This window comes from Dicentrarchus labrax, unplaced genomic scaffold, assembly GCF_905237075.1.
Source record: "Dicentrarchus labrax unplaced genomic scaffold, dlabrax2021, whole genome shotgun sequence".
NCBI classification, from domain to species: Eukaryota; Metazoa; Chordata; class Actinopteri; family Moronidae; genus Dicentrarchus; species Dicentrarchus labrax.
The window spans coordinates 14241183-14268721 of NW_026136713.1; the positions used below are offsets into that span (position 1 = coordinate 14241183).

General features: G+C 43.3%; 1 protein-coding gene across 12 annotated transcripts; it reads right to left on the bottom strand.

Annotated features, from left to right (window-relative positions):
- Nucleotides 1-68: 68 nt before the first annotated feature.
- ankhd1 (ankyrin repeat and KH domain containing 1) lies at nt 69-26674 on the bottom strand. Of its 12 annotated transcripts, none has more exons than XM_051420791.1 (39): nt 26343-26674; nt 22895-23048; nt 15785-15941; nt 15408-15570; nt 15123-15270; nt 14796-15029; nt 14570-14664; nt 13721-13882; nt 12927-13008; nt 12495-12686; nt 12297-12406; nt 11992-12079; nt 11441-11568; nt 11197-11340; nt 10969-11071; nt 10547-10809; nt 10100-10387; nt 9582-9999; nt 9343-9482; nt 9123-9234; nt 8846-8991; nt 8603-8745; nt 7951-8164; nt 7655-7830; nt 7194-7356; nt 7005-7100; nt 6783-6899; nt 6504-6672; nt 6195-6394; nt 5735-6093; nt 5313-5465; nt 4928-5077; nt 2641-4204; nt 2266-2455; nt 1903-2028; nt 1447-1698; nt 1116-1315; nt 858-1025; nt 69-710 (listed from the first exon to the last, which is right to left on the bottom strand). In XM_051420791.1, exons 1-39 carry the CDS (start codon nt 26499-26501, stop codon nt 651-653), a joined length of 7986 nt encoding a protein of 2661 aa, XP_051276751.1. In that variant the 5' UTR covers nt 26502-26674; the 3' UTR covers nt 69-650. The 12 variants fall into 12 exon arrangements, with proteins under 12 accessions (XP_051276751.1, XP_051276749.1, XP_051276748.1 ...); XM_051420789.1 differs by having other exon boundaries at nt 13721-13876; nt 15408-15555; nt 15785-15908; nt 26223-26674; XM_051420788.1 differs by having other exon boundaries at nt 15408-15555; nt 15785-15908; nt 26223-26674.
- Nucleotides 26675-27539: the final 865 nt, after the last annotated feature.

Sequence of the window (27539 nt, forward strand, 5' to 3'; positions counted from 1 at the left end):
TCTTGATGTCTGCTGAAGCCAAAACATGCAAATAAGTGAAGAATAATGTTTCATTAAAACAACACAAATACTTTTCAATCTTTTTATTGAATATTAAGGTAAATATTTCACATTAATACAGGCTACATAAAGTAGAGCCACTATACGACATGAAATTTACTCTCATTTTAACCCTTTTTAGTATGTAAACAATTATACATGTATTTACCACTCTAAAAGGTTCTGATTTCTCTTTCTCTTTAGGTAATCATCATCTAGTTCTGGGCCAAGTTTAAATAGCTACTTCATGTTGAGCCCCCTGCAGCCCAAGAACGGTGTATGTGAGTTTAAGTCAAAATCGCTAAACTACGCAGAGAATGGATCCTGTTGAACAGGTGATCGCGCATGTTTGTTTGCATCATCGAGACACTGATAACAGCTCTCGCCCAATTTCCTCTTTCCTTGTTTGAAATAGGCACATCAAAGAATGGCGTCAAGAGAACTTCCAATTCTTCAACCTCTGCTCTGCACTCTCAGGTCTCTACTAAAGTTAACATGTACGTTTTTCGTTTTTCTTTTTTCGTTTGTCTTATTCGGTCATATTCGTCAGTTGGTATTTCATGTTTGCGCTGTGGGTCATGCGGTGTGCGTTTGATTGCTGTGGACGCTGTCTAGTTGACGTGGTTCAGGTGCACATTGCCCACATGAGGTGCCCAGGTACCAGGCCACACCTGAAAGGGGAGAGGACCAGTAAGGGGTCTATGTTAGAACAAATGAAGTCAAATATATATATTATCTGATTAATGGCAGAAATACAAGACAGTTGAACTATTAAGCATATGTTTAGACAGCAAGGGTATAATAAAAGAGGACATTACCTGCTGTTGGGGGTCAGAATTATCTGCATTGTTAGGGACCACTTTGATAATGGGGCTCCATGCAGGGTCACCAGCGTGCAAACCATTGTACATTGGTCCCCCTGGCCCCTCTGCCATGGGAGGATGAGGGGGCAGCATGGTCCCTCCATACATTGACATAGGCATCCCCTAAACAGACAACAGTGAGTAATTGGTAAAAGATGTGTACATAAGAGGAAGAGGGGTTAAATCATCTACAGAGCTATGAATTTATGTTACCTTTGGGAAGTCCATGTAGCTGTTGGGCAAATGCTGAGGCTGGTGGTAATTGTTAGCAGGGTTTGCAATGCCTGTGTCATCCTGCTCCATGGGCTGGTGCTGAGAGAAGGCCGACTGCTCTGCCTGCAGCTGAGGGTGCATCATGTGGCTGCTCATCAGAGGCTGGGACCAACCAGACATGGCCTCTGTACCAAGACACGCTGGGGGTTAGTATTATATGTTATAATATATAATTGTTAGCAGTTACTAGCACACAGTAATTGAGATTTGTCTTGATTCTTAAAAAACAAAAAAAGGGGAAACAGCATATTAAAATATTATTTTCTCTCACCTGAAGCACTGCCGACCCCGAACGACCAAATGCCTCCCTGTCCAACGGATGCCGTGTAGCTGGTGGTGAGGAGAGGAGGGTTGACGGAACCCGTCTGCCTGATCCTGGCCAGCCGCTCTGTGCCGATGGGTGGGGGAACCTTCCGGTCCTGCTGCGAGGAGCTGCCTTGCTTAGGCTGAGGAGGAGGGGCCACAGCTGAGGTGGAAAGGGCCGACGATGACACCGTAGAGGGAGGCGGGACAGGAGATTCACCTGGTGGAGATGAGACGGTATAGGAAGGAAGAGTTAGGGGCACATCAGATTTACACAGGTTAAAAAACATTAATTTGCACAGTTCCTTAAAAATACAAACTGCACTAAAAAATAAAAAATAAAACTGCTTTTCTAAAAGTCTCAACAGATCGTTCAAGGCTGAAAATTTGCAGGGAAAAAACAAGTCAAGTGTGAGCCTAGTACCTGATGTGGATGCACTCCATGGGTGCGGGGAAAAGTGCTGTCTGCTGAATGAGGGTGTGCCAACTGGTGTATGACCGTGCAGATACACAGGACTGCCAGAGATACTGGTGGCATAGCTGGTCAATGCTGTCGGTGCAGACAATTAAAGAAACAGCTCATTATTGAGAACATGAGAAAGCAAAGAGAGCCAACGCCTTATAACAAGACATGTTTCTACTATGTTACCTTCTCTTTCGTGTATGACTTTATAATAATTTGATGCTATTATTTTATGTTCCTCTTGAAAACTGATTCTTTATCTCAAAAGGGATTAACCTAGTCAAACATCAACAATGTATAGACTAAAATGAAAACCAGTCATACCGATTGGGCTGTTGACCATTCTCTGTGAGGCAGAGCGGTAGCCAGGGGCTTTGGAGCTGTCTGGAGGAGGTGGGGGCATCATATTCTCCATCTGGCCCATGCTCATGTAGGCTGGTGGGGCTGAGTACGACTGCTCTGGAGGTGATCGAGTCGGCAGATGGCATGCACCCCACACCTGATTGTTTCCAACCTGCAAGGCAAGCACAATTGATAACATTGGAACCCTGACATTTGTACTGTTTAGGATAATCCTTTCTAAAGCTGCTAAACTTTTTAATCTTCTTCTTTGCTGTTCTTAGGTGATGACTTTAAATGATAAACAGTAAAACGGGGTGTCTGGCTAATTTTCAAGCTATAAATGTTACTTCAACTCACCTGGCTGTTGTTATCAAAGATGCTGCTGAAGTTGAAGAGGCCTGTAGGACCGAAATTAGGGGGGATCTGCTGAGGCTTGCCTGTATTGGCCACATGCTGCATCTGGGAACCGTTCATCATCCCCAGGTTTGCAGAGACCTGAAGGGAGCCGGGAGCCTGGGCTTGGGTCTGCGCTTGTGGGGGCAAATTTGTGGGCTGGGACGTCTGGTTTTGGGTCTGTTTCGGGGGTTCTTGCTGAGCGTTGAAGGGCACAAACACAGATTGTTGTTGCTGCTGTTGCGTCTGCTGTTGTTGCTGCTGCTCAGGAAGGGAATAGTAAGGCCCTGGTGGCTGCATACGATGGGAGACTCTGGGCGCAGGGGCTGAGAAGTGGGGTACAGTGTTGCTGGGGTGTGCAACATTGTGTGAGAGGACAGGAGGAGGTGCTGAGGGGAGGTGGGAGCTGTGCTGTGGGTTGAGGAGGGGTGGTGGAGCCTCTGAGGAAGGTACAGAGGAGGGAGGGGGAGGTAACTGCTGTCGAGGTTCTGGTTTAGGAGGTAAAGCCACGGCAGGGGCAGAGAAACCCACAGAGTTGATGCTCTCACTGGCGGAAACAGCATGGTTCTCTACAGCTAGAGAGGGCTTATCTTTTCCAAGAGGGGCAACCGCACTGGGCTCTGTTTTAGTTGGCTGTATGGGGGGCTGCGAAATGGGGCCGACTAGCTGCTGAGGAGCATTTGCGGTAGTTGTAGTGGAACTGTGATGTGCAGGAGAACCTGTGCCTCGTACTGCATTGCTGCCACTGATAGAAGTGGCAGCAACAGACACAGGGTTGACACCAGCAGGCTTGGGGTCAGGGGCGAAGAGCTGTTTTCTGACAGAGGAAGGAGTGGGGACGCTTGGCTGGGGATTGTATGGGGTAGGATTAGGGGTATGAGGCGAGGCTGCAGCTGTAGACGTGTTAGGAGCAATGGTGGTTGTGGTGTTGGTGTTCGTGACCGAGGCTCCTGAGCTGGCTGTGTTGCTGTGCTCACTGTGGGTCGAGTTGGGTCTGGCCTGGCCTCCAGTGCTGTTGGTTCCTCCATTGTGTTTGGGGGAGCTGTTAGCACTGCCGGGACTAACAGGACGCACAGGGAAGGGTCCCCAGGTGCTGGCAGCTGGAGAGAAGGTGCCACCGAACTGGGCCATGGGTAGTCGTGGGTGTCTGATCTGGTGCATGGTCTGAGCAGCCAGTAGAGCCAGCTGAGGGTGGGCGTATGCCAAAGGCAGAGACACAGGGAAGGGCTGTCTGACGTTTGATGACAGCCCCTTCCCAATCTTCCCCCCGGCCTGAGAGGAGGATGAAGACGAGGATGATGAAGGCTGGAACGAGACACCTGTGGAGGTGACCAACGAGCTTAGAGCCTTTGGCCCAGAGGTTGAACCGCTGGTGGCGCCTGTGGTACTGGAGAAGGAAGCTGAGGTTGTTTTAGAGCCTGGGGCTCTGATGTGATTCCGCGGGATCAGATCTTCAAGCTCTTTAGTGGGGTCTTGGATTAGAGCATTGATCAGCTGGACTGCATACCTTGTAGACTCTGTGCCACCTCTGAAATAACAAAGCATACTTTATTCAGACTACGTCCTTGTGTTAGTAAGTCAAAATCGATTGATGATGCATTCAGTGTGATAAAGTCTTTTGACAGACCAGAGCACAACCCACAAAGTTCTAATGAAGTGCAAGTTTGGTCTCTTTTCTGGTTCTTTTGAGTAGGGTGTACTGCACATTAAAGTGCCTTCAATTCAAATCAAAAAACAGTTTCTCCATTAGTCTGCAGGACATGCAGTTGTTAAACCCAAATCTAGTGTGTAAAGTCCTTGCTATACTGTCAATGTGGCCTCTTTTTTTCTCATGCGATCAGCCTTCTTATCTTGAGTCTTATTGTTGGTGCACTGGAAATGAGTTGAGCCATGTACTAGCAACAGCAAATGTGCACATTTACTGTTGGGTGGGTCGAGAGGCAGGCACCAGAACAACCAAGGGCTACATATTTTGATTGGTTGCACCAGTGTGAGTGGAATCTGGCTGGCCTGATCAACATGTTCTCCAATATTGTTGCAGTGACAAAGAAAAAAAACATTTTGTGTGAAAATGTGTGTGATTTTATTTTTATTTTAAATCAAGTTTTGGTAAATCTATGCTGTTGCATTGTAGACCGGCCCAGAAGAATGACATCATCCAGACAGGGCTTACATGCTTAATGTATCTAACCAGCTGTTATACTCCCAACTGCAGGGGTGTTAACAGTCCACCAGAGGGCATTATTTTTACCTTATGGTGATCATCCTCTCCCCATTTTTGTCCTTCTGTTTGTCTACGTCAATGTGAGCTCCTGTCACGTCCTGGATGGCTGTGATGTTGCAGCCTCCTCGGCCCATGATCCGAGACACAACTGACGCTGGGACAGACAGCTTCTTTGATCTTCAAAAGAAGCAGTAAAATTTCATTATTTATGTGTCTCTGTACTGGTAGGTGGTAACACTACGGATTGTAATTTACATTAACTGATAGCCCCAAACCAAACAAGTTCTACGCAGAATTGTAAGATCCAACTTTCTCTTATGGATGTGTGCGTGTTAAACAAAACTTGGCCCTGTCAATCATAACCCAGTGAAAGGTTGCATTTTAAACAGATATAATTAAATAAACAACTGACCTTCTGACCACCTCCTTCCAACCTTCTTCTCTCTTCTGCCCTCTCTTGGGGCTTGTGAGGCTGAGTTTACTGTTGGGTGAGGTGATGGGAAGAGCCATGGTCTTGAATGGAGAGGGCAAGGAGTTGGAGGAGGAGTCGATTGTGTCTGAAGCTCTGTGACAAAACGGGCAAAGTTCAGGTTCAGTTGGATCGGAATAGCGAAGAAGCTGTTATCTGTAATATTGGCTGACGCTAGGAACATTTTTTGAAATAAGTTTAAGGTTAAAGTAAGAATGTAAGTCTGGGGTTTCACAAAACTCACTGCAGTTTAGTTCCCACATAAAAATAGCATTTTAAAACAAGGCTTGTTCTCCCTAGATGCTACAAACACACACAAGCTATATGTCAGATGATAAATGTGCTTTGCTTCATCAGGGACTCACTTTTGCGTTGGTTTTGAGATGGAGACTGTGACCTTGTTGTCCACCTTGCCGTCAGTCTGCGGCTGAGGACAGTGTCTCTTCTCTGGGCCGCGCAGGAGGATCTGGGACTGGGCCGCTCCTAAGGAGGGGGCTGAGGAAGAGGAGGAGGAAGAAGAGGAGGAGGAGGAGGAGGCGGAGGAGGTGAGGTCAGGGAGGTAGTTGAGCTCCTGACTCTTGCCCCCGCTGCTGCTGCTCTCACTGGCACAGTCGGTGCTATCCAAGGGGTCAGAATCGCTGTTGCCACCTGTCACTCCCCCACCCCCACCCCGTGGCTCACCATGGATCTTGTTCTTGTCAGCCTTGTGCTGTGCTAGTGCAACCTAGAGGGGAGACACACACAGACGTGTTTTTCAGTCTGGATAATCAAATCTACAAAGCAAATTATTACAACAATACCATTGATAACAGCTGCTAGGCTCACCTGCGGATCCTGTAATATAATGGGTTCGTTGGGCGAAGAGTCCTTGGTCTTGTTCTTTTTGTTCTTGCGATTGGTACTCGGGGTAGTGGCCACACTTGCTCGCTTCTTACCAAAAGCTGTAGTGAAAGATGTGGAGGTGGCAGATATACCAATGGTGGTGGTGGTGGTTGCACTCGGAGGCTCAATAGGAACCTCTGTTTCTGAGGGAGGGAATGGGTAAAATTTAGATAGGAACGGATACCAACCCCTTAATGCTAGTACAATTCTGCAGTCTCTTAACTTGTAGCAAAAAAAGTCAAAGAAAGTTACCATCAGCTGAATCGTCCTTCTGCTCCTGCATCTCAGAGAAATCCTCCTTGGTTTTCTGCCCCTCCTCTTCCTCCTGCTTCCTCTTCTGCTCCTCCTTCTTCTTCTTGCGCTTCTCCTTACGCTTCTCACGTTTAGCAGCCAGGGCCTGCTTCTTGCTCTCCTCTCTGGACTGTAACACACAACACAGAGTCATTTAAAAAACACATTTGCCCTCTTCCAGTGTATATCCAGAATACTTAGAATAACCTCCCAAAGCACAGCCACAGGGTCTGACATTACCTTCTCCAAGTCTAGCTCCTTGAGAAGAATGCTAGCATTCTTGTTGGCCTCAGCTGCCTGCTGGTCTTTGGCTTTGACAATGGTCTCCATGCACTGGTGGCACTTCTTCAACAACTCCTGCAGGAAACAAAAAGTTGGACTTACAACTTTGCTAACATCTTCGTTTTTTTCTAGTGCAATAGATGTAGCAGACCAATGACAGAGAAGGAATTTTATATATACCTTGTCAGCGATGGTGGCGATATATCTCATGCATTCGATATCTGATGGGAATTGGTTGACCTCCTTTACAAGATACTGCACCACCTTCACATGACCCTAACATTTTAGATAAAAGGGTTAGTAACCAGAGGCTTGTGTGGCATGACAGACAATTACAAACAACAATTAGTGTTCTGGTAAACTTTGCACCTTGCGAAAAGCAGCCATGAGTGGGGTAATCTTGCGGTTGTCTGCTGCATCCACATCAGCACTGGCATGCACCAAGAGCTGGACCACGTCAAAATGACCGCCGTTTGCCGCCAGCCAGAGAGGAGTGTTCCCTTTCTTGTTTCGTACGTCGATATGGGCACCCCTGCAATGACAGGAAAGAGTCACACAAAGGCAACGCTTTTAAAAGGGCTGGCAGTTAAGATATATACATCGGCAAAAGACAACATGCTGAATCTATGGGCGGTGCCTGATTCAAATCACCAAAGTATGCCTTTATACCAGCATCCAAGGTGTAAAACATGATGTAAAAGACAGCACAATGTGCACACCATCAGAAGTTGCAATTAACAGCTCATTCACTCAACAACACAAGTGACTACAATTATCTAATAATAAGAACACTCAACATGATTCTGCACAGAACAACCAAGAGCACTCACCTGTTGATAAGCAGCTCACAAAATTTGTAGTGGCCTTTGTCGGCAGCAATGGTGAGGGCAGTGTCTCGGGATGAGGGAACAGGCGGAGCGTTGACATCGGCGCCTTTGTCCAGCAGCACTCGGCCCACCTCCGCATAACCTCCTGAGGCTGCCTCCATCAGAGGAGTAAGGCCGGTCTGCATGAAGTGAGAAGTAACTTAGCAAAGTAGCCAGCTGCATCGTGGGTTCTGCCAGTGCAGGTTTGCAATATTTACAAATTAATTTAAGTCTAAGTGAATGGGATCCAGATTCCTCACCTTAGCACGATGCTCTACATTAGCTTTGCGATCTAGCAGCAGACTGACAACCTCAGCCCGCCCCTGGAAGCAGGCTAGGGTCAGAGCTGTGTTTCTGTTGGTCTCAATCTGGGCGTTGATGTCCGAGCCCATGTCTAGCAACAGCTTCACTGCCGGTACATGACCATTCATTGCTGCCAGCATCAGAGGAGAGATTCCAAGCTTGCTGCCAGTCCTGGTGAGAAAGTAAACATTTAATTGTTTAATGTGCACTAAAAAGCATAACAGGTGTCATAGAGAATTTGACTTGGTTTTAGAAGATAACATTTTACTGCGATTTAGCAACTTAACACGCATTTTCACTTTTGCAGAGTAGCACTTATCAAAGAGCAGCTGCTGCTGGTTTTGAAGTTACTGATTTACTGTTTCCTAACTCCTCATTTATTACTATTACTTTTGGGTTTGGCTAGAACCCAAAGGCACATATTACTGGGATGTTATATTTGTTTGGCACAGTGAGGTTTAAAAAAATGGAAGTATCTTGAAAGTATTATCTCATTCACTTCAGGAACTAAAACATTGTCAGATTCAGATAAAGGGAGATTAATATGGGTGGACATGTTTCACTCACACTAAGGGGCCCAAAGTGAATACTGAGGTTCTTGTATCTCACCTGGAGTTAATTTCAGCTCCAGCATTGAGGAGTATCTTGATGATGTTGACGTAACCCCCAGAAGCAGCCAGGCTAAGAGGCGTGTAGTCGGAAACATTGCGGTGTTCCTTATTAGCTCCCCGAAGCAGCAGCAACTCAACCACCTGACCGACACAAGTGACAGTTACACAACATAGTTAAAGCCAAGATAACATTGAACAGGAATGTTACGATTGCAAAGGTAACCTGAATCACAATGTTTACCTCCTGGCGTCCCCCGGAGCAGGCCAAGGAGAGGGGCGTGTCTTTGGTTCTCTCTGATTGAGCCTCAATGTCACCCCCTTTGTCCAGGAGCACTTCCACCACTCCTACGTGGCCAGCAGTGGCAGCCAGGATCAGAGGAGTAAAACCTGCAGAGAAAAAGTTGTTACTTAATATATCAAACACCTACTGTGAATTAAAATTCAATCAGGTATTGCTTCTCTATTTTTCCTAATACCATTAGAAGTACTTGTCCCATTTTATCAGCACATTTTCATACCTTTTTTGTCCCGGTGCTCAATGTTGGCTCCCCGTGCAATGAGGACAGACACAAGCTCCTCGTGTCCTCCTGCACACGCCAGCGTCAGCGCTGTGTCATGGTTACTCTCCGTCTGTGGGGAAAACAACATCTCTTAACAGGGTAGAGAACTTTGTGCATACACTTACTGACATTGTTAGTTCTAAGATTTCTGTTATGTCAAATTGCCACTGTGTCTTACATGTGCATCTATGTCAACAGAGGGATAGAGGGGCAGGACTGAAGGGGGCGAGGCGATGTTTGCAGGCATCTGTGTGGGTGGCTGGGACAGGGGTGTGGGTGAGGTTGTAGTGTTCAGCATGGGCACACGGCTGCTCACAGCTGCAATAGAGAAGTAAGAAGGAAGTTATACCAACATAAGATTAGGGAGTCAGCACACACTTACATCCAGTCAGAGAAGAAGAGAAGAAATGCACTTACCTGCCATGATGTCATCCAGCGTGTCTGTGAGCGTCTGTGCAGGTGTAGCTACCATGAGCCCATCTGGGGCCTGCTGAGGTATCATTCCTGGGCCCAACCCAGCCAACTGTTGACCCTGCTGCTGTTGGCCCAGCATCTGCTGCTCCACCAGTACCCTCTGCAGCTCTGGGCTGGTGCTTCCCGGGTAGTCTGCAGGGTTGTAGTCTGGCAGGGGTTGGATAGGGACGAAGGCAGCCTGAAGAGGCGGAGGAGGAGGCTGGGGTTGGGCCTGTGGCGAAGGGGGCAATGGAGGCTGCTGTGGCGGCTGTGGCCCATCCCTGTAGAGGATTGTGCCCACCTGAGGAAGCTTGGGGTAATCGTCCTCTTCTCCATCTCCCTCTTCCTCCGAACCCTCCTCTTCATCGTCGTCTTCCTCTTCCTAGAAAATGTATAGAAAATAAGTCTCTAGAGTCAATAAATTGTGCTAAAGTCAGAACTAACATCATTCTAAAATTCAAAAAATTAAATGACAGTTTCACCTCTTCCCCTTCCTCTCCTTGCGGCTCCTCTTGATCCCCATCTTTGTTGGCCTCTTCATCCGTGTCAGAGCTGGTGTGTACTAGGGCACCAGGCATGGTGGGAAGGGACCCTGGAACAGATGTCGTACTTCCAGGGCCCGGGCCTGGGCCCTGGCTCTGTCCGGCCTCTTGCTCCTCCTTTAAACCCTTCGCCTCCATGTACTCTTTGGTGAACTGTTGCTGTGTTTTCAGCTGCAGCTGGCGCTCCACCTTCTGCAGCTCCTTTAAGATTTTCTTCTTCTTCTGCACCTAAGTGGACAGTAGCCACATCCTCATTTGACTAACTTCTGATACGGTACTATGCATGCAAACTAAAATTTAAGCGTGAATTTGCTTTTAAGGTAATATCCACCTTACTAAAAATGCTGACAAATCAAAATGAGATCTTAAGTGGATGATTGACTGTACCTGCTCCTCTCTGCTCTTCTTCAGCTCCTCAATCTTGTCTTTGGTGAGCGGCTCCCCCTGAATGAGCTCTAGCGACTGAAGCTGGGCCTTCTCAATAGCGCTGATTCTCTGGCCCAGCTCGTTCAGCTTTCCCTCCGTCTCCTCCACAATGCACTCTAGAGGCTGGCACAAGTGGAAGGGTGGCAGAGGCTCTGCTTCAGGCCCCCGGCCAACTGAGCTGGGGACACCGGGCTGAAGGGCTGCCTGTCTCTGTTTGGACACGCCTGAATTTGAACGAAAGAGATTAAAGAAGTTGAGGATTAGGATGGGTTCACAATAAATAGCAAAAAACTGGGAGCATAACAGCTAAATGCCTTAGTGAAGCATGTCACTCCATCTTGCGAGTACATTCATTGGGTGACAGGACCTGTAGCACTGATTACCTTTGCTGGAGACGGGAGGGGGCGTTGCGATGTTTGATGGGGCACGGTCTGGCTCCTGAGGGGGCACTACCATGGCGAGAGCTTGGAATGGGACACGAGGAACCTGTTATGACAGAGAACATATTAGTTTAAGTAATCACAAACAACTACTAGACCTGCCTCTTACTAAAAATAAATCTATTCCCCAGAAGATGATGAATAAAAAGTCTGATTTATTGCTGTATTTACCTGAGAGGCATCTTGCGAGGGGGGAGTGAGCTGGGAGAGGTCTGGGGCTGGGACAGACAGGATGTTGTTGGGGTAGTCCAACAGGTAGGAAACCACATTCGTGTGGCCACCCTTAGCAGCTTCTATCAACATGGTTGAACCATCCTACAAAGAGAAAAAATGCATGGTTTCAGTGATATGTTATTAGTACACACATATGGACATGCATAAATATGCTAATCTATATCTAGAGTGTGTGTATTACTTTGAGTCTGTGCGTAGGATCCGCCCCATGTGCCAGCAGCAGCTCCACCACTGCCAGATGTCCTCCGGCACAGGCCAGAGACACCACTGTGTGATCATTGTTGGCAGTAGCTCTGTTCACATTAGCACCTGGACAAGAAAAGAATAACACATGAACTCACTGTATGAGATATGAGTCTTCGTAAACGTCCACTTTCATGAGTGTAAATCTTCCAGGATGAAGCATCTTCCGTTCACATTTTCAAATATTTTTTTTCATCTTCTGAGCTCATCATATAATTATCTCATTAATTATTTACCTGTATTAAATGACCAATTATTTCCTCAACTACCTGGATTGGAGAATTGCATCACATATTTCCCCTGACAATGTTTCCATACACAAACAAGTCAAATTTGACCAAAACCAAAAACAACATACTTAAGGGAAACAGAAAATTTGGAAAGCAGCCTTTTTGTGTATTTAAGCAAAAACAAATATTTTTAAAAAATATATATATATATATAACTAAATTTAATATGGTTAATTTGAACATCTGGTCAATAACTCACCTTTGCTGATAAGGAACTGCACTGTACAGAGATGTCCCGCCCTTGCTGCCTTCATCAAGGGCGTCCGCCCGCCTTCAGACTCGTGTTCCTGAAAGACAGAGGATGAAGATGTGTTTGTTAAAGCTTAGTTTAATGCAGAAGTTAAACAAAAAGAGTTATATATGCCTGGAAAACTCAAACATAAAATGCTGCAAAGCCTCGCTTCAGAAAATGGACTGTGTTGAATTAAATTGATTAACTCAGACTTCATTACACATCTGTTCTGGCAACATAAGTGACAAAGAGGATTTAAGAGTATGGCGTACCAAGTTGGCTCCAGCCTGCAGCAGCACATCTGCCACATCGGTGTGTCCGTTCTCACACGCATATGTCAATGCTGTGTCACCCGTTGCCGTGGTGGCATGAACATTTGCCCCTGAATGACCAAAACAAAAGAGGATTGTAAGCACAGAGGTATAACCAATACAGCTATGTAGCTCCAGGGCTTATTTCCCCTTGCTTACCTGCAGCCAGCAGGTATTTCACCAACTCCAGATGGCCTTCCTGTGCAGCCTCCATTAGAGGTGTGGAGCAGCCCAATTCAATGTCGGCACCTGCCTTGATAAGGAAGTCAGCCACTTCCAAAAAGCCTCCGCAGCATGCTAGAGTTAAAGCCGTCTCCTGAGTCTCCTCTGTCTGGGCATTGATGTTAGCACCTAGACAACAGCACAACAACAGTTAGTGATTTGTGACTGATTTGTTTTCATAAAGTACAAAACATGCATCATTTAATAAATCAAAAGACCAATTATGCTAATATCATATTAAACTCTATTATTTTTCTTCTACGAAAAAGCAGATGAATACACAGAGGTCTGACAAGTGTTTACTATTCACCGGAATGGCATTTGACATTAAGTTTACATTTCCCAAATGTAGGAGCAAAGTTTTCATACCTTGAGCCAGCAGCAGTGCTACCATCTCCTCATGGCCTTCTCTAGCTGCCTCCATCAGAGGGGTGTAACCCTCATCATTGACCTGGACACAAACAGAAGCATTCGCAAATAAGAAAACATAGGGGCAAGAATGACTCACTGCAAGATTACTTATTGGGGTAGAACTCAGCTAGTCTTTTGTGTATTCTCTGTGAGGATGGAAACTTTCAACCGGCTAGTCGTTTGACAGTTGCAACGTAGTCGAGATCTTTACATAAAATGTGTGGGGGTAGAAGAGAGACCACAAAAACCTGAAGCAATGTTACTTCTTGCATCTTGTGATCTTGTGTCCAAGTCTGCTACCTCACTGTGAGCTGAGTAAGTGTTTTTTTTTTTTTTTTTTAAGCTTTAACAGCAATGATTCTGACCAAATAATGTTTTGTTTTTCTTGCTTGCTCCAGCTTGCATTTGGTTGAAGATAAACTGTGTAGTAGGTTTCATAAATGTCCAAATTAAATTCCCATTACGGAAACACGTTCTTATCTTAACTGTAAACTTTCTATCTACATTTTAAGTCTCTGGTTGGTACAGTATTCAGTACAATGTATCCCAAACAGTAGCAGGGCAGCATGACTCAACAAGTTGAAGGCTATTCTCAACTGCAGTCTGTGTGAAATTAAAGATTGGTCTTCAGCTATATAAATCACACATACAGACACAGCTCCAAAGATACAACTGTGATTGGCACCATCTCCTGCATTTTATGGTCTTTCCCAAACGTGTGCTGGTATTTAGACATGTGTCTCCTTACACACCTCCTCTAAGTTGGCTCCTCTCTCTATGAGCAAGGCTGCCAGCTCCACGTGTCCTCCACAGGCTGCAAGGGTAAGGGGTGACTCGAAAGAGTCAGCTGGCATGTTGACCTGCGCACCGCTGTCCAACAGCAGCCGTGCCACCTCCACATGGCCGTCCTGGGACAGCGAGACACACAGAGAATGTAGAGATAAGCACCTGAATAAATATATGTGATCACTTTTCAAATAAGCTAATATACAGTCAAGCTGCATGAGTCTGAGAACCTCAAGGTTCCTCACAATTCACTTCCCAACAGGGTGCTATAATTCAATTATACAATTACAAAGAAATGACTCATAATGAATCTATATTTTGTTTTCATATTTTGTCTTATTGTATTGCTACATTCAAAATACCATTATCATTAATGTCCACCAAAGATAATAGACATTTGATTAACATAATCTAACTACTTTCCAAACATTTGATCCATTTATCTTTTTGAAAAACAGGCACATCCCTTCACCAATTATTTAAGTGGACTAGCCAAGAAAAAACACTAGAAAACTAGCACTGGTGAGATGGTTGAAATTGTGATCATGGGACATAAGCGTTAACAGCCTGTGCCATATTGACTGAAACAAGTATACTTTTTTCCCCCACTTAGCTACACAAGTGCTGACTCTGTACTCTGCTGAGAGCTCTGTCAAAATGCTTGAAAGTGTTGAAAGATGGAAAGAAATTGTCATTGGAAAACAAAATTTTTGTAAAACAAATGTTTTATCCGTCTGAAACAAAAATACAATCAAATACAAAAGTGGCAGTGTGAACTGACTATTTAGTTATTTAGGTTTGGGTCAGATGCTCACCATGCACGCCTCCATTAGTGCTGTGTGCATCTCATCTGTTTTATGTTCCTGGTCTGCGCCAGCCTCCAACAGAAAACGCACCATATCCAAGTGACCTGCCGAGGACAAACAAATATTCATTCTCTAAAACCTTTGATCACTGTTCAAAGTAGTAGTAAAGACCATGTTAACAGCAATGTGGTAACTAAGGTAATCAACAGAACAGACACTGTTATTGAGTTCTGACCTTTGTAGCAGGCGAGTGTGAGAGCACTCTCCTTGAACTCATTGGAGTGTGTGTTGATTCCGGCGCCATACTCCAAAAGTACCCTGGCCACTTCCACGTGGCCAGCACTGGCCGCCTCCATTAGAGGTGTGTGTCCGTTCTCGTTGTGGTCCTCAATGTTAGCACCCTCTTTCAGCAGCACCTTCACCACATCGACAAAGCCACCAGCACACGCGTACGTCAGAGCTGTGTTGCCTGGAAGAAAGTGGAGGGGTTAATCTGACTGAACAACACGGAGAAAAAGGGAAATAATCATAATTGTAGAGAAATGACGAGAGTTTTTTTTACCTGTGGAGGATTGTGCATTAACATCTGCCCCGTGGACGAGAAGCAGTTTGACAATGTCCACATAACCTCCGCTGGCAGCAGCCATAAGTGGCGTTATGTCTCCCTTGATGCCCCTGTCCTCCACATTGGCGTGCATGGCCAACAAAACCTAAAGATGAACGATGAAATGATAAGGATAAACACATACCTGTCACCACTGGCAAATCTTCCCAACTAGTGATACCATCATTATTCTATCTTTGCTTTGCAGACCGGTTAGTTCAGTGTACAGATCCTTTCACACACCTGTGCAAGTTCATAGTAGCCAGCCGAGCAGGCGAGGCACAGCAGGCTCTCTCCTTCCTCCGTGTGTTCGTTGACGCTCCGTCCCTCATCCAGCAATTTGCGCACAGCGTTGACATCCCCATCTGAGCACGCCTCTGCTAAACTACGGCTGAAAATAACCAGACTGCTACAATTACTGCCACTGTGACAGGTGAACAAATATACGCCTCACAATTACAAAATCACTTCCAAGGAACGCGTATGCATATTCAAACTGTACTGTATAGACAGCTTAGATTGCTCATATCAGGGTATATTAACTAATTTATAACTTTAATGAAACTCTGTGTACAAGATAAACTGACATATGCCAGTGTCAGTATGGGCGAGATACATACTTGTCGGCTTGGCCGGCATTGAGTGTGTTTTCAGCTCTCATACGAGTCAGGGCTGCCGCAGCTTCGTCCAGGGCACAACTCACAGATGACGTCAGTCGGCGGAGCACCTCAGGGTCTGCAAAAGCTTTACCATCGGCAGTGGACAGTTTACCGATGCCTGCCGAACACCAAAAGGGCAGAGGTGCATAGGGCAAGGCAAACCACAGGGGAGCACAACCACACCAGACCAGATGAAGAAGCAAGTCCAGTCCAGCCAATCCAATCCAGGGTTAGTAGCAGCATACACAAAGAGGAAAAAGAAAAAAAAAGAGAAAAAAAAAAATCACACAAAGACACAGAAAACACACACAAGCATTTGTTAATACGGCTTCATATCTTTTTTTTCACTACTTTCAATACACCATCTATGATTCTTAAATCCTATAATTTTGCCAATGACTGGGTCAGATGGTACAAAACAATGTCCGCTGGGTTACTATGGGAATGTCTAGGTAAGAACAGATCTGTGACCAGAATGAATACAGTGAGGGAGGTAATATTAGTTCTATAGGCTAGTAGACATAGGTTCAGGCTGTTAATGGTAGAAGAGAAAACGGTCTCATCCTGTGTGAATTATAGATGGGTAAGAGGCAGTGAATGTGAGAGAAACAGAAACTGGAGACATTGGTCAGCAAGAGAGAAAAGCACAGCTGGGAGAAAAACAAAATGCCATAGGAGAGAAAAATGTGTTTGTGTATTTGTGTTTGTCATGAAAGAGAAGAAAAACCAAAGAGAGGAATGAGAGGGAAGAGCAAGCAAGAGGAACCAAAAAAAACAAAACAGCTTTCGCTAATGACCCTTCTCTTTCAGAAGGTAGAACAAGGACTATTTCCCAACCAATAAAACCATTCAAGTGTTTGTGTTGAGTGTGGTAGTGTACGTTTTAAGGGCACGTGTAAAAACGAAGCAAGGAGAGCCAAGAGAAAACAAAGAAAAGTGTTGGCTTTGAACTTTTCAGTCTCAGCCTCAATCCCACAATTAGCCAGGCAGAAGTGAGCTCCAGTCCTTGTGTCAGGGTTGGAAATGAGCTTTTTTGTCTACCAGCCACTACATTTTTTTTTACCAATCACTTTCTTGGTTTGACCGGCAGTGTGTTAACTGCATGTGAAAAATAAGATAAAAAAGGTAAATATTTAAACTCTACAGGAAAATACTGTCGTTCTCTTCCTCTCTCACTCTCACTCTCACTCACACACACACACACACACACACACACACACACAGTTGGGCAGATTAAACAAAAAAAACTTCCCCTGCACTGATTTTCCCTACCGTTTTTCCTATCTAGATGTGGCATTTGGACAATTCATTGTCTTTTATAGCTTCCAATTTTAGGTTTTATGTCCCAATAATGAAACTATTAGATGTCCTATTGGCATCCAAAGCATGTTGACGACATACTGAACATTGACTGGCTTGTTTCCTTGTAAACTAATCACAGGACCGCCCATTATTGGTTATTCTCTGCTTATTAAAAAAATGTGACCTTTCTCCTTCTCTTGACTTACGTCTCCTTCTAGTAAGATTTCTCTGCAACTCTCCTAACCCCTGCAATGCAACGTCACATTATTTTTCTGTCTCCTTTTTGAAGTTTGAGTGACTAATATGCGCTGAGGAACGTCACAAATCACACTGTGACGCTACTGGTAGGCCACTGCACAAAATCACCTGCATGGTGGGTGTTAATTTCCAACCCTGCTTGTGGGTCCTCCTGTGTTTTGACCACTAGGCCTGTGAGTCGAGCTAAACTTAGCACGGTTCTCAGACAAGGATTTCGCAATGGTCCCTGAGGCAGAGGGAAACAAGAGGTCGAGGGAAGCTGATCATTAATGTTTTACTGTATCATGTTTATCTCAGAACATGCATGATGTTCACTGAACCAAAACTGACTGGACATACATGTGAGTTAGACACACTGTAGATACCTCAGATGAAAGCAAAGAAACAAACTGAGGGTGATCATCTTTTTGGGAGAATAGCTTTTTCTACAGCTATGAATCGCACTTCTCAGACAAAAATAACTCAATAGCCTATTCAGATTTAACACTTTCTTACGTGAGCAAAGTGGACATTGACCTTTCACTGAGGTCAAGGCTGTGGAGTGCTAGCAGATATTTTTGTTGTGTTTCAACTAAAAGAAGTTACTGGCTAGCCACTGAGCTACCTACACCCACTGTACCACCAACACACTATGCAATCTGAATAAACATTTTTATCCAAGTTGCTAATTAAAATTTCAGCCAATGTTTGAGAACAGCCAACGCAAAACTGCAAGCAAGTCAACATTAAACCTCATTGAATTTCTGAACAAAAAGCAGTTTCCATCTGTTATAATTACATGTTGAATCCACTTGTCAATCTATACACTAACTTTCTGGTGTAGCCAATGGCTCACTAGGCAGGAATAAAGATGACTTGCATATTTTTTTAAATTCTAAACGGCTTTCTAGCTCCTGGTTTTATGCTCTTTTTTTTTTTTTTAAATGGCCACATAAAGTGTCCTTTGGGTGAGACATGGCATGAGCTATTGCAGCAGATTGGATTCACGGATGTTAGTTGTGTTTACCCATAAGCACCTGTTCCTGTGAGGCTCCCACCAAAACTCTGACATGTTTACACAGACAACATGAACTTCTATCTAGTTGTGCTAAATTAAAGTGTCAGGGTAGGTGTATCAAATGCTTGTCCACGACATACGGCTGGCATTCACACTAATCAGGCAGCACTAATACTACGACATTTACATGCATATTGTAGCACAATTAAGGTGAACAACTAGGCTAACACGGTGGTTGTCTTCACATGGGTCACATTGACTGGACATCTAACACTGTATTAGGTACACATAAAGGAGAGGTGAAATTATGGAGTATGTTGCCTTTTTTGTCCTTTTTCTCTATAGAAACTAGCTATTATTTGTCTTTAGAAACCACCACTTTGCATCCAGGCCACTTCATGACCTTTCCGACAAATAAAACAGCATACTGCAAGAATTCAAAAGTGACTGGGTTATCATTGTTCCAAAATAAAACTTATTTTGTTTGTTTGTAGCTTTTAATACATTTACCTGACAGCTACTTAAACTGAAGCTAAATAGGGCAGTCCTTGATTAAGATGGTTTCCTTTCCCACACAAATACTTTACTTAAAAAAGAAGGGTCATATGGCTAATTACTCAGGTTTCTTGTGTTTATTATAATCAGTAGTTACTTTTAACACGGATGTAAAATGTGTGCAGGAATTAGTCCAAAGGCCCTGTTTACCTTCTGTTTTGATGCCAGTCAAGGAAACACATCCCCTAGTTAAAGACCAACTATTTTACTGAATAAATATGTACAATAACAACCAGATAATGGATTGGCCACACTTTTATACCTCTAACTATAGACTCTACAGTTCAATTACAGTACAAAAACTCTCTTTTTCCTTTGCTTTTGACGAACTATTTTTGTCCACATGACTTTTAGTTTATTATCTACTTTTGGGACCATTTATTACTGGACCATAACTGCACTGAACCCACCCATTTTTGTATGTTCGACTGTTTTGAACTTCATGTCAATGTTTTTCTGTAAGATTTATACTGCTGTATTTTACAGTATTTTCTTTTCCCTTAAATTGTTGTTTTAAATGTAGCTTAATGCATTTGTATCCAACAAAGTACAGTGCTTAGAAGTATGCAAGGTCTTATATAAATAAACCGGCCCTGCATTGTAAATTCAAGTGTCTGTGCTGCATGGTCTGGTCACTGTAGCCTGAGAAGAGCCATTTAAAAGTTGAGAATACTGGGGTTTGATGGTGTTTTGGGACAATTAATCCAAGTTAGATTAGTGCGCAAAATTAGGGTTTGACAGGGGAGTAACCTCTGACTACAAAGATATAACACAAGGTAGAAATTATATCTTTTTTAATCTTAGGCTGACATTGTAATAAACTGACCTTTCTACAAGAGAATGCATCATGGCAGCATGCCCACGAGATTTCATTTCCCAACATGGAGCAACAAGGGATCCTCAAACAGATAATGTAGGGGTTTTAGCTCGAGAAGTACTCTTTGGAATAATTACTGTAAACACTTTTGTTTACATTCAATGATACTCCCACAGAGTATTGTTTTTACCCTTGAGGCCAGATAAAAATGCCTTTTTGTTAATGTTTTTAAACCTTTTTTGAAACTGGTAACTGGCAACAGTCATCCTCTCCTTCTTCACACACACACACACACACACACACACACACACACACACACACACACACACACACACACACACACACACACACACACACACACACACACACACACACCTTTGTGGCACAACCGACAACTGTTAATATGTTCTGTTGCTTTCTTTCATGCTCATGGCGTGTACGAGCATCCTCATGCCCTTGAGTAGATAATATAGACTATATACCAACAGGTTATGGGCATGTGCATCAAAATGTGGAACTTGATGATCTCTGTCACACCTTTCTTATCTCTTTTCCCAAAAACACAGCCTCTCATCTATGGCAACATAGGGGCAAATAGGGGAGTTCAGCAGGGAACATAAACTGTGATGAAAGTCGGGTTATTACTGTGATTATTACAGAGAAAAGCACATTTTCACACCTATGCGCACCTAGCCAATTGCAAATGCAACAAGACCAGACCAATGGATTGCTACAAAAGTTACCCAAAAATCAGGCAAGGCAGACATCCCCATGTTCAGCGTTCTGAAAGATTCTTTTAATTGCTTTCAGGCTGTCTGAAAAATTATTCTAATGTAAGTCTAAAAGTGCACATCAACCAAGTAGTTGATCTACAGACATCCTTTGATTTAGATGTTATGGTTTAATACTGTCCATTAATCTAAAGGAATATAGATAAAATATATATGCAAAAACACTAATGTACTGTGTTATATACACCGCAGTGGCCACTTTATTAGGTACACCTGTACAATGGAATGCCTTTAACAAAGTCAGAGGTGTTAATTAAATTATATGTTTCAGCATTGAGGTCATAGTTAGTGGTGGTGTTGTACTGGACTGTATTATAGTGAGAGGTGTTTCTAATATTCTGCCCTCCAAAAGTATGCAAACTGGAATAAGTAACACCCCCCAAAATAATGTAGTCCAGCACAACACCACCTTTAACTATGACCTCAGCAGTAAACATATAATTGCAGTTACACATGTAACAATTAATTAAAACTGGACATTATAAAGGTTTATGGCAGAGCTGTACCATAGATTGTATCTAATAAAGTGGTCACTCAATATATATTATATCCTCTGGTCTGAAGAAGGCTTCTGCTATCTTCAAGTATTCTTCTGTCCCTTTTCAGATTTCTATAGGTCCTGTTGAATATATTCTGTAAGTGTTTTGCACACCTTACTACTACTCGTGAAACGTTTTTCTCATAATATTTCAGCTTTATTTACAAGAGAATGGAAGATATTAGCCCAAGGTCACCTAAGTATGGTTAGCAGTATCGGTGGCGTTCATTAATAATCCATGTATGACTTGTCTTACATCTCGCACTTGGGGTATTTAGGTCTGCTGGGCATTGATGGTCTCTCTCAACACTTGCTTGATATATCAGCAGTAGAGTCTGATTCTAAAGTGGCTTTATTCAAATTAGCGATGTCACTAGCGTGGTTTTTAAACCAGGATCACGATCACAACCAGAGTCCTTTAATATAGACGATCTACTGACATCAAATCTGATCTGATATTTACTGTATATTTCCCTACACCTACCTACATAACACAGCTGCACAGAAGCCAATTGTTTAACAATATCTGTGAAACGCCTAATAATAAAATATTAAGACAATATACCAAACATTACATCTTTTCTGTAATATTTAGTGTATTGACCTGCTATTGTATTATTATTATACATTTGTGAAGAGTAGAGTGAAGGTTTTGAACAGCCTTTCTTCATCCCCCACAAGAAAAAAGGTTTAGCAACCGTGAGTAAGCAGCAGTACAATGTCACATTTTTTGTTATTTTGGCTCTGTACTGCAGTGCAATGGACCTGAAATGAAACAATGATATAATAACTATGAGGTTAAAGTGCCATAATCCTGCTTTAATTTGAAGGCATTTACATCCACATCAGATTAACAATGTGGGAATTGTAGCCCCTTTCATACATAGTTCCCCCAATTTGAGGGGTCTAACATGTATTGAAGAAATTAAAATAACCTCAAACAACATCATCATATCAAATATATTTGGTTGCAAATATTTTGCAATTCACTTTTGCCTGAAGTCTGCAACCTATAAACATCGCCAGACACTTGGCATCTTCCCTGGTGATGGTCTTGACAGGCCTGGTATTTGGCTTCTTTGTTCATACAGGGAATGGAGAGAGGTTGTCTAAATCTTCCTGCTACAACCATCACAACATACACTCCTTCTGTCTCCTAAAACTATCCAAAAAAAAAAAAAAACACTATATGACACCTCACAAATCAATATATGAAAAAATTAAAGTTATTACTATTATGCAGGCTGTAATAAATCTGAAGCAAACAGATCACGTAAACTGCCACCTCTTCTGTTCCGACTACTCGTGGAGAAAGGGGAATAGAATGAGATTAGCCATTAGCCTTTCAACACAGGCTCTCTGCATGCTGTGGAGGCTCAAGCGAGTGGCAGCGTTAATCTGCCCGGTAATGTTCATAAGCCCAAACGAGGCCAGGACACCCAGCGCTAATGAATTAATCTACACAGACCTTCTTACACCTAGATTACAAGTTCTAATCAAACTAATTTACCCAAATCACTTTCAAACTATGTGCTGATATGACCCTTGCAGAACCAGTAGATTCTCTTTATTGCCATTTCAGCCTCAGGCCTTATACAAAATACGACCTCAACTTTTGTTTGGATTTGAAAGGGATAGGGGGAAAAAGCTGAGGCAGAAAGATGTGGTTTTACTTATTCAAAGTTACCCTAGGCTAAAGCACAGATTAAGACTGGTTCGAGCAAAAAAGGTGTGGTTAATGAGGCACTGGTCAGCTACAAATGAACATGTGTCAAGTCTTAAGCTGAATTAAGTTCAGACGAAGCAGTCATACCTGCAGCTTCCAGTAGAGCTTCGAGTCGCGCTTGTGTCTCTGGATCAACCGTCCTCAAATCTACTCCATCTGTGGCGCTTGACAAAAGCAACTCTGACGCTGTCTTCATGATGGGGTTATCAAGGTCCTCCTGATCCAGAATGAATGACTCCACCTGGAAGAGGTACAGAGAGGAGGGTAAAAAAAAATAATGCCCAGCCCTTTGACCAGTATTTCTAAAATAGCACAAACAGAATATCTCATAAGAAAGTGTGCAAGCATTTGTATTATTTTGCTTAATACATTGTTAATATACGAATACTGAAGGTCCATTATTCTATATAGAAGTGGCCCCACACACACCAACACACTACCTATAAAAAGACCAGGCACGCTGCCCTTGTTTATTTACGGTTTCTTTCAACAGAGGGAAAACAAAAAGGAGTATAGGGATAAGAGAGTCAAAGCACAGGAAGTGCTACGGCCAGGAATTAAAACCCCTGCACACATGGAGAGATTCAGCTGAGAGTCAGCTGCCCAAGTAGAGCACCACAGTGTCATACCTGAGATTTGGCCCTGTTGGCTATCATGTATTACAGTCTGTATTACAAACATTTTATTATTCCCCTAAATCCTCAAAGTGAATCAACGCAATGAACGCAAACTTTACTAAAACAATAAACAATGTTTTACTTTACTTCTAAGTGTAGCTGCAGTGTCGATTAATGTTACTGTAAATGTTACTACACCCTAATCAATATTTTTCCACCACATAAATTACATCTTTACTCACTCTATTGAAGAGTTGATCTTTTTCATCTGATCACAATTAAAAATAGAGGCCTGTTTTGCTCCTCTAATAATTATATATAAACATTACTGATGTATAAAACACATCACAAGACAATTGTAAACAAACACAGCATTAAAAATAACTTTAATCTACTCTGCCCTGTTTATATTTAGCCAGAGTTCAGACTAACAGCTGGTCCAATTCCTGGGTTTCAGAGTAACTTCCAGGTTGTACCACAGGTAGAATAAATCTCAAAAAACTACGGATTTAAGAACTCAGTTTAGAAAATACTTTTTAGATCTGTCTCCTTAGATTCATCTAGAGGGGCTACTTATCGCATGGGTGTACTGACACCTACTTACAATGTAAGTGTAAAAAACATAAATGTATTACATACACTACTAACTGATTGACACAATCCACACAAATGCCTTCATTAAATTGAGTTAAGAAAATGTAAAGTCAATCATTTATCCTATATAGTAGGTGTATACATTAGTTATACTGAGAGCGACAAACATGACACACTTGGGCAATCGTGGCCTACCTACAAGGTGAGATTTTAAAATAATTATAGGATTTAGAATAAATAACTGTCATTCAACAGTTTGCAAAACAACCTTTGACAAAAACTGAGTAAAAGAAACAATCTCTGTGTATGTCCATCCATAAGCTGCAGCAGGCTTTTAGGGCCTGGTTCAGAGAGCAAATGTTGTGAGAGAGTCAGCATTCAGCAATGTGCAGGAATTCAGCTATACGATGGGAACGCAGAGCAAAACAACCCATGGGGGATGTAGTTCTATAAAGGCCTTTATAATCAACAATGGACATCAGTCTTCACTATTAATGAACTACAGTTCCCAGAGTGTTGGTATCCAGAGAGCTGGAAAGGCCTAGAATGGCATCTGCTTAATCCTGGGGCTCAGATTTTAGCTACTGCCCAGAGCAGCGAGTTCTCCACTGGAGTAAAACACCACAACAAACGCTCCCTTTCAGGCTCACATAGTAGGCTGGGTGAGTGAAGAAACATGACACGGAGGCCCATACATTTGCAATTTGATTAAATTAACTGCCTGCGATGTAATTGTCAAACTTCTTCTACTGCTACTTCACAGCTGATGCTCAGACAGAAATGGCCAGGCTATATTGACACTGGTATCAGCTGACACCCTTACTTGTCTAACTGTCGCGGCTGAAGCATGTTTCAGACAGACCAATAGCCCTTTAATCTGATATTAGTTAAGTATATTAGAGACAGCTCAACAGGTAATACGCATTGCTCAGCAGTGGCAGTTCTCTCCACACCCATAACTCCCTGATGAGTGTTTCTGACAGTAAATACTGCACCATCTTTTAGACAACAATGGATATTACGTTTCCATTAAAATGTAATTAAACTGAGACTTTGATAGGTTTGAGCAAATCATAAATTTGCCATTTAGCCGTCTGACAAGCTCCACTCCTGTGTCCTGTGCTGCTGTCATACAATATGGTAAACTCTATTACATGACAATAATACAGCTGAGAAGTCTTAACATCTTTAGCTCACATTAGACCAGACGTTCAGTAAAACATGTTTAGTTATCACAAGGCATTTGGTGAATCTGACTATCAACCTTTTGATTGAGTCACACTGACAAGTCAGGTGATTTCTGGGTGGCATTTCAAATTTTGTGCCGTGGAGACAAAATATTATGTTAAATCAACTGATCTGAGCTAACAGAAAACACGTCTAAAGCATGTTTAGGTGAGGTGGAGATGCCATCACACCTGTCCCCATGTGTGTCTGCCAGCACATGGAAAGTTGGGACACCTCAACATGAACTCTAGCTGCTCTCAATAGTGACAACGCAAATCAAGTTGACCCTGTGGTGGTGGTGGGCTACCTGACCAACAGAGACGAAGCCTGGTTATAAAAATAAAAATAAATAAAAATAACCCAACTGGTTTATTTGTCAACACCAACTGTCGAAAACCCCGAGTAGTTCCGGGAGGGCAAGCATAATCTAAAACGTATCTAAAAGTTAGCCGAGGGGACGATCGGAGTCAATTTACATGATTTTGGAAAAGTGACGTAATTGCACCACAACTAGGAAATGGCAGATAGTTAAGACGGCCGTGTGCGTCCGTGGGTTTACGGGCATCTTCCATTTGCTGTGTCCGGAGAGCTGTCGGAGGAGCTGCAAAACTTGCGATGGGTGTTGCGAGACGACAGCACCGAGCGAGGCCGTCTTCGCTCCCACCCGAACTAGGCCCCGGTCGCAGCCTGCGCTGCATAAATAAAACATTTCAGCCGCTCAGCGTGAACAACTGCTCGCGTCTCACCAAACACTACCGACATCACAACACTCCCCCTGCGCATCCGAGCCGCCGAGAGGGGTTATTCGATTAAAGTGCTGGTTTATTTTACGTAATTTCAGCGGCCTGGGAGGGAGGGGGGGGGGTGGTTGCCAACTGCGAGCTAACGCGCTAGCTAGCCGCCAGCTCGCGCTAGGAGAGGAATGTTGCCTAGGTCTCTCTTGGTTGAGCTTTAGCTAACTAGCTTAGCATAGCTACCTCTGAAACCTCGTCTTCGTCGCTGCCGGATCCCGGACCCGAGGAGAGGACGGCCGCGGCCGCTAGTTTGAAATCCAGTCTTTCTGCAGCAGGCCCGCCCGGCTCACCGTACAAACGTACTTTCTTTCCACCTACACCAATTCCAATGCCCCCTAGTCCGACTCCTCCTGGTGTCGCTCCTACCCCCATCCCTGCCACTGGGGAGCGAGGAGTCACCGAGTCAATCTCGTCCTCGAAGCCGTCCGTCAGCATTGCCGTCCCGGCTACTGCATCCTGCATACTTATGTTCACGATACGTGTGTTAACGAGCTAGTTGTTGACTTATACGTCCGTCCAGGCTCTTTCTTTTAGGATATTTGCGTGTTTTACTTCAGGGAATCCAGAAACTCTCCCGAAGCGAGGGTTGAGGAGGATCTCTTTCCCCCAGCCATTAACTTTCTAACAACCTAACCCGATACGCACTGTTTCTCAGAAAGACCGCCTCGGTGGGGGATCCTGAGAATCCTATTGGTTGAGCCGGAAAAAGCTCTGTTTCCTATTGGTCAGAGCTAATGCTTGTCAAACACGGGACCGCAACGTCATGTTAGGTTTACCAATATCACGAGGCTGTAGAACGAACGTCAAGACATGACATGGTAGGCCAACTTCACTGTAGCTAGCTTTACTAGTTTATGTAAACTCTTATTGGGAGATTAATTAATTGAAGGAGTACACTGAGAGTACATTGGTACTTGTTGTTCATTTTAATCACTAATTTAATGTGATTTTTTTTTTTTTTTTTTTAAGTGGCAATGGATATCAGTATGTAGCTGAACCTTACACATTACATAATTTTTTTAATTACTTTAATTTGTTAGTGCGAATAAGATTTGAACATTTTAAAATCAATTATAATGGATAAAACACAAAAAAACAGAAAAGAAGAAGAACAAAAAAAAACAAGTTGACCACTTTATCCTAATCACACTTATTAAAAATTAACTTCTTGCAGATGTATGCATATGTTTTGCTGCAAATGAGTAACATGGTATAATCCCATGGTATAATTCAACCCATTGTGTATGCTTAGGTGACTCAGACGGAGACAAAAACACACATTGGTTTTACAGTATGCACAAATGTAAAAGTATTTACCTTAACCCCAGTGTTTGGTTTGAACTTTGCAGAATTGCCGCTGACTTCAGGTGCCTGTCCATCCTTTACCAATATGACTATTTGGTCTTGAGTAAAACTGTCTTTACTTTTTACATTATTCAGGTAAGGAAAAATGTCTGTGCTAAAAAAAGGAGTATTTCATTGATGGAACACCTTTTGGTT

What these genes read in the sequence shown, in the direction of transcription:
- ankhd1 (XM_051420779.1), bottom strand. Translation starts at nt 26,501, where the DNA reads ATGCAGGATGCAGTAGCCGGGACGGCAATGCTGACGGACGGCTTCGAG. An exon ending in TGCAGGCTGGAGCCAACTTG is followed by an intron (nt 12,080 to 12,296) that starts GTACGCCATACT and finishes TCTGTCTTTCAG; the next exon opens with GAACACGAGTCTGAAGGCGG. An exon ending in TTATATTACAGGATCCGCAG is followed by an intron (nt 6,094 to 6,194) that starts GTGAGCCTAGCA and finishes TCTCCCCTCTAG; the next exon opens with GTTGCACTAGCACAGCACAA.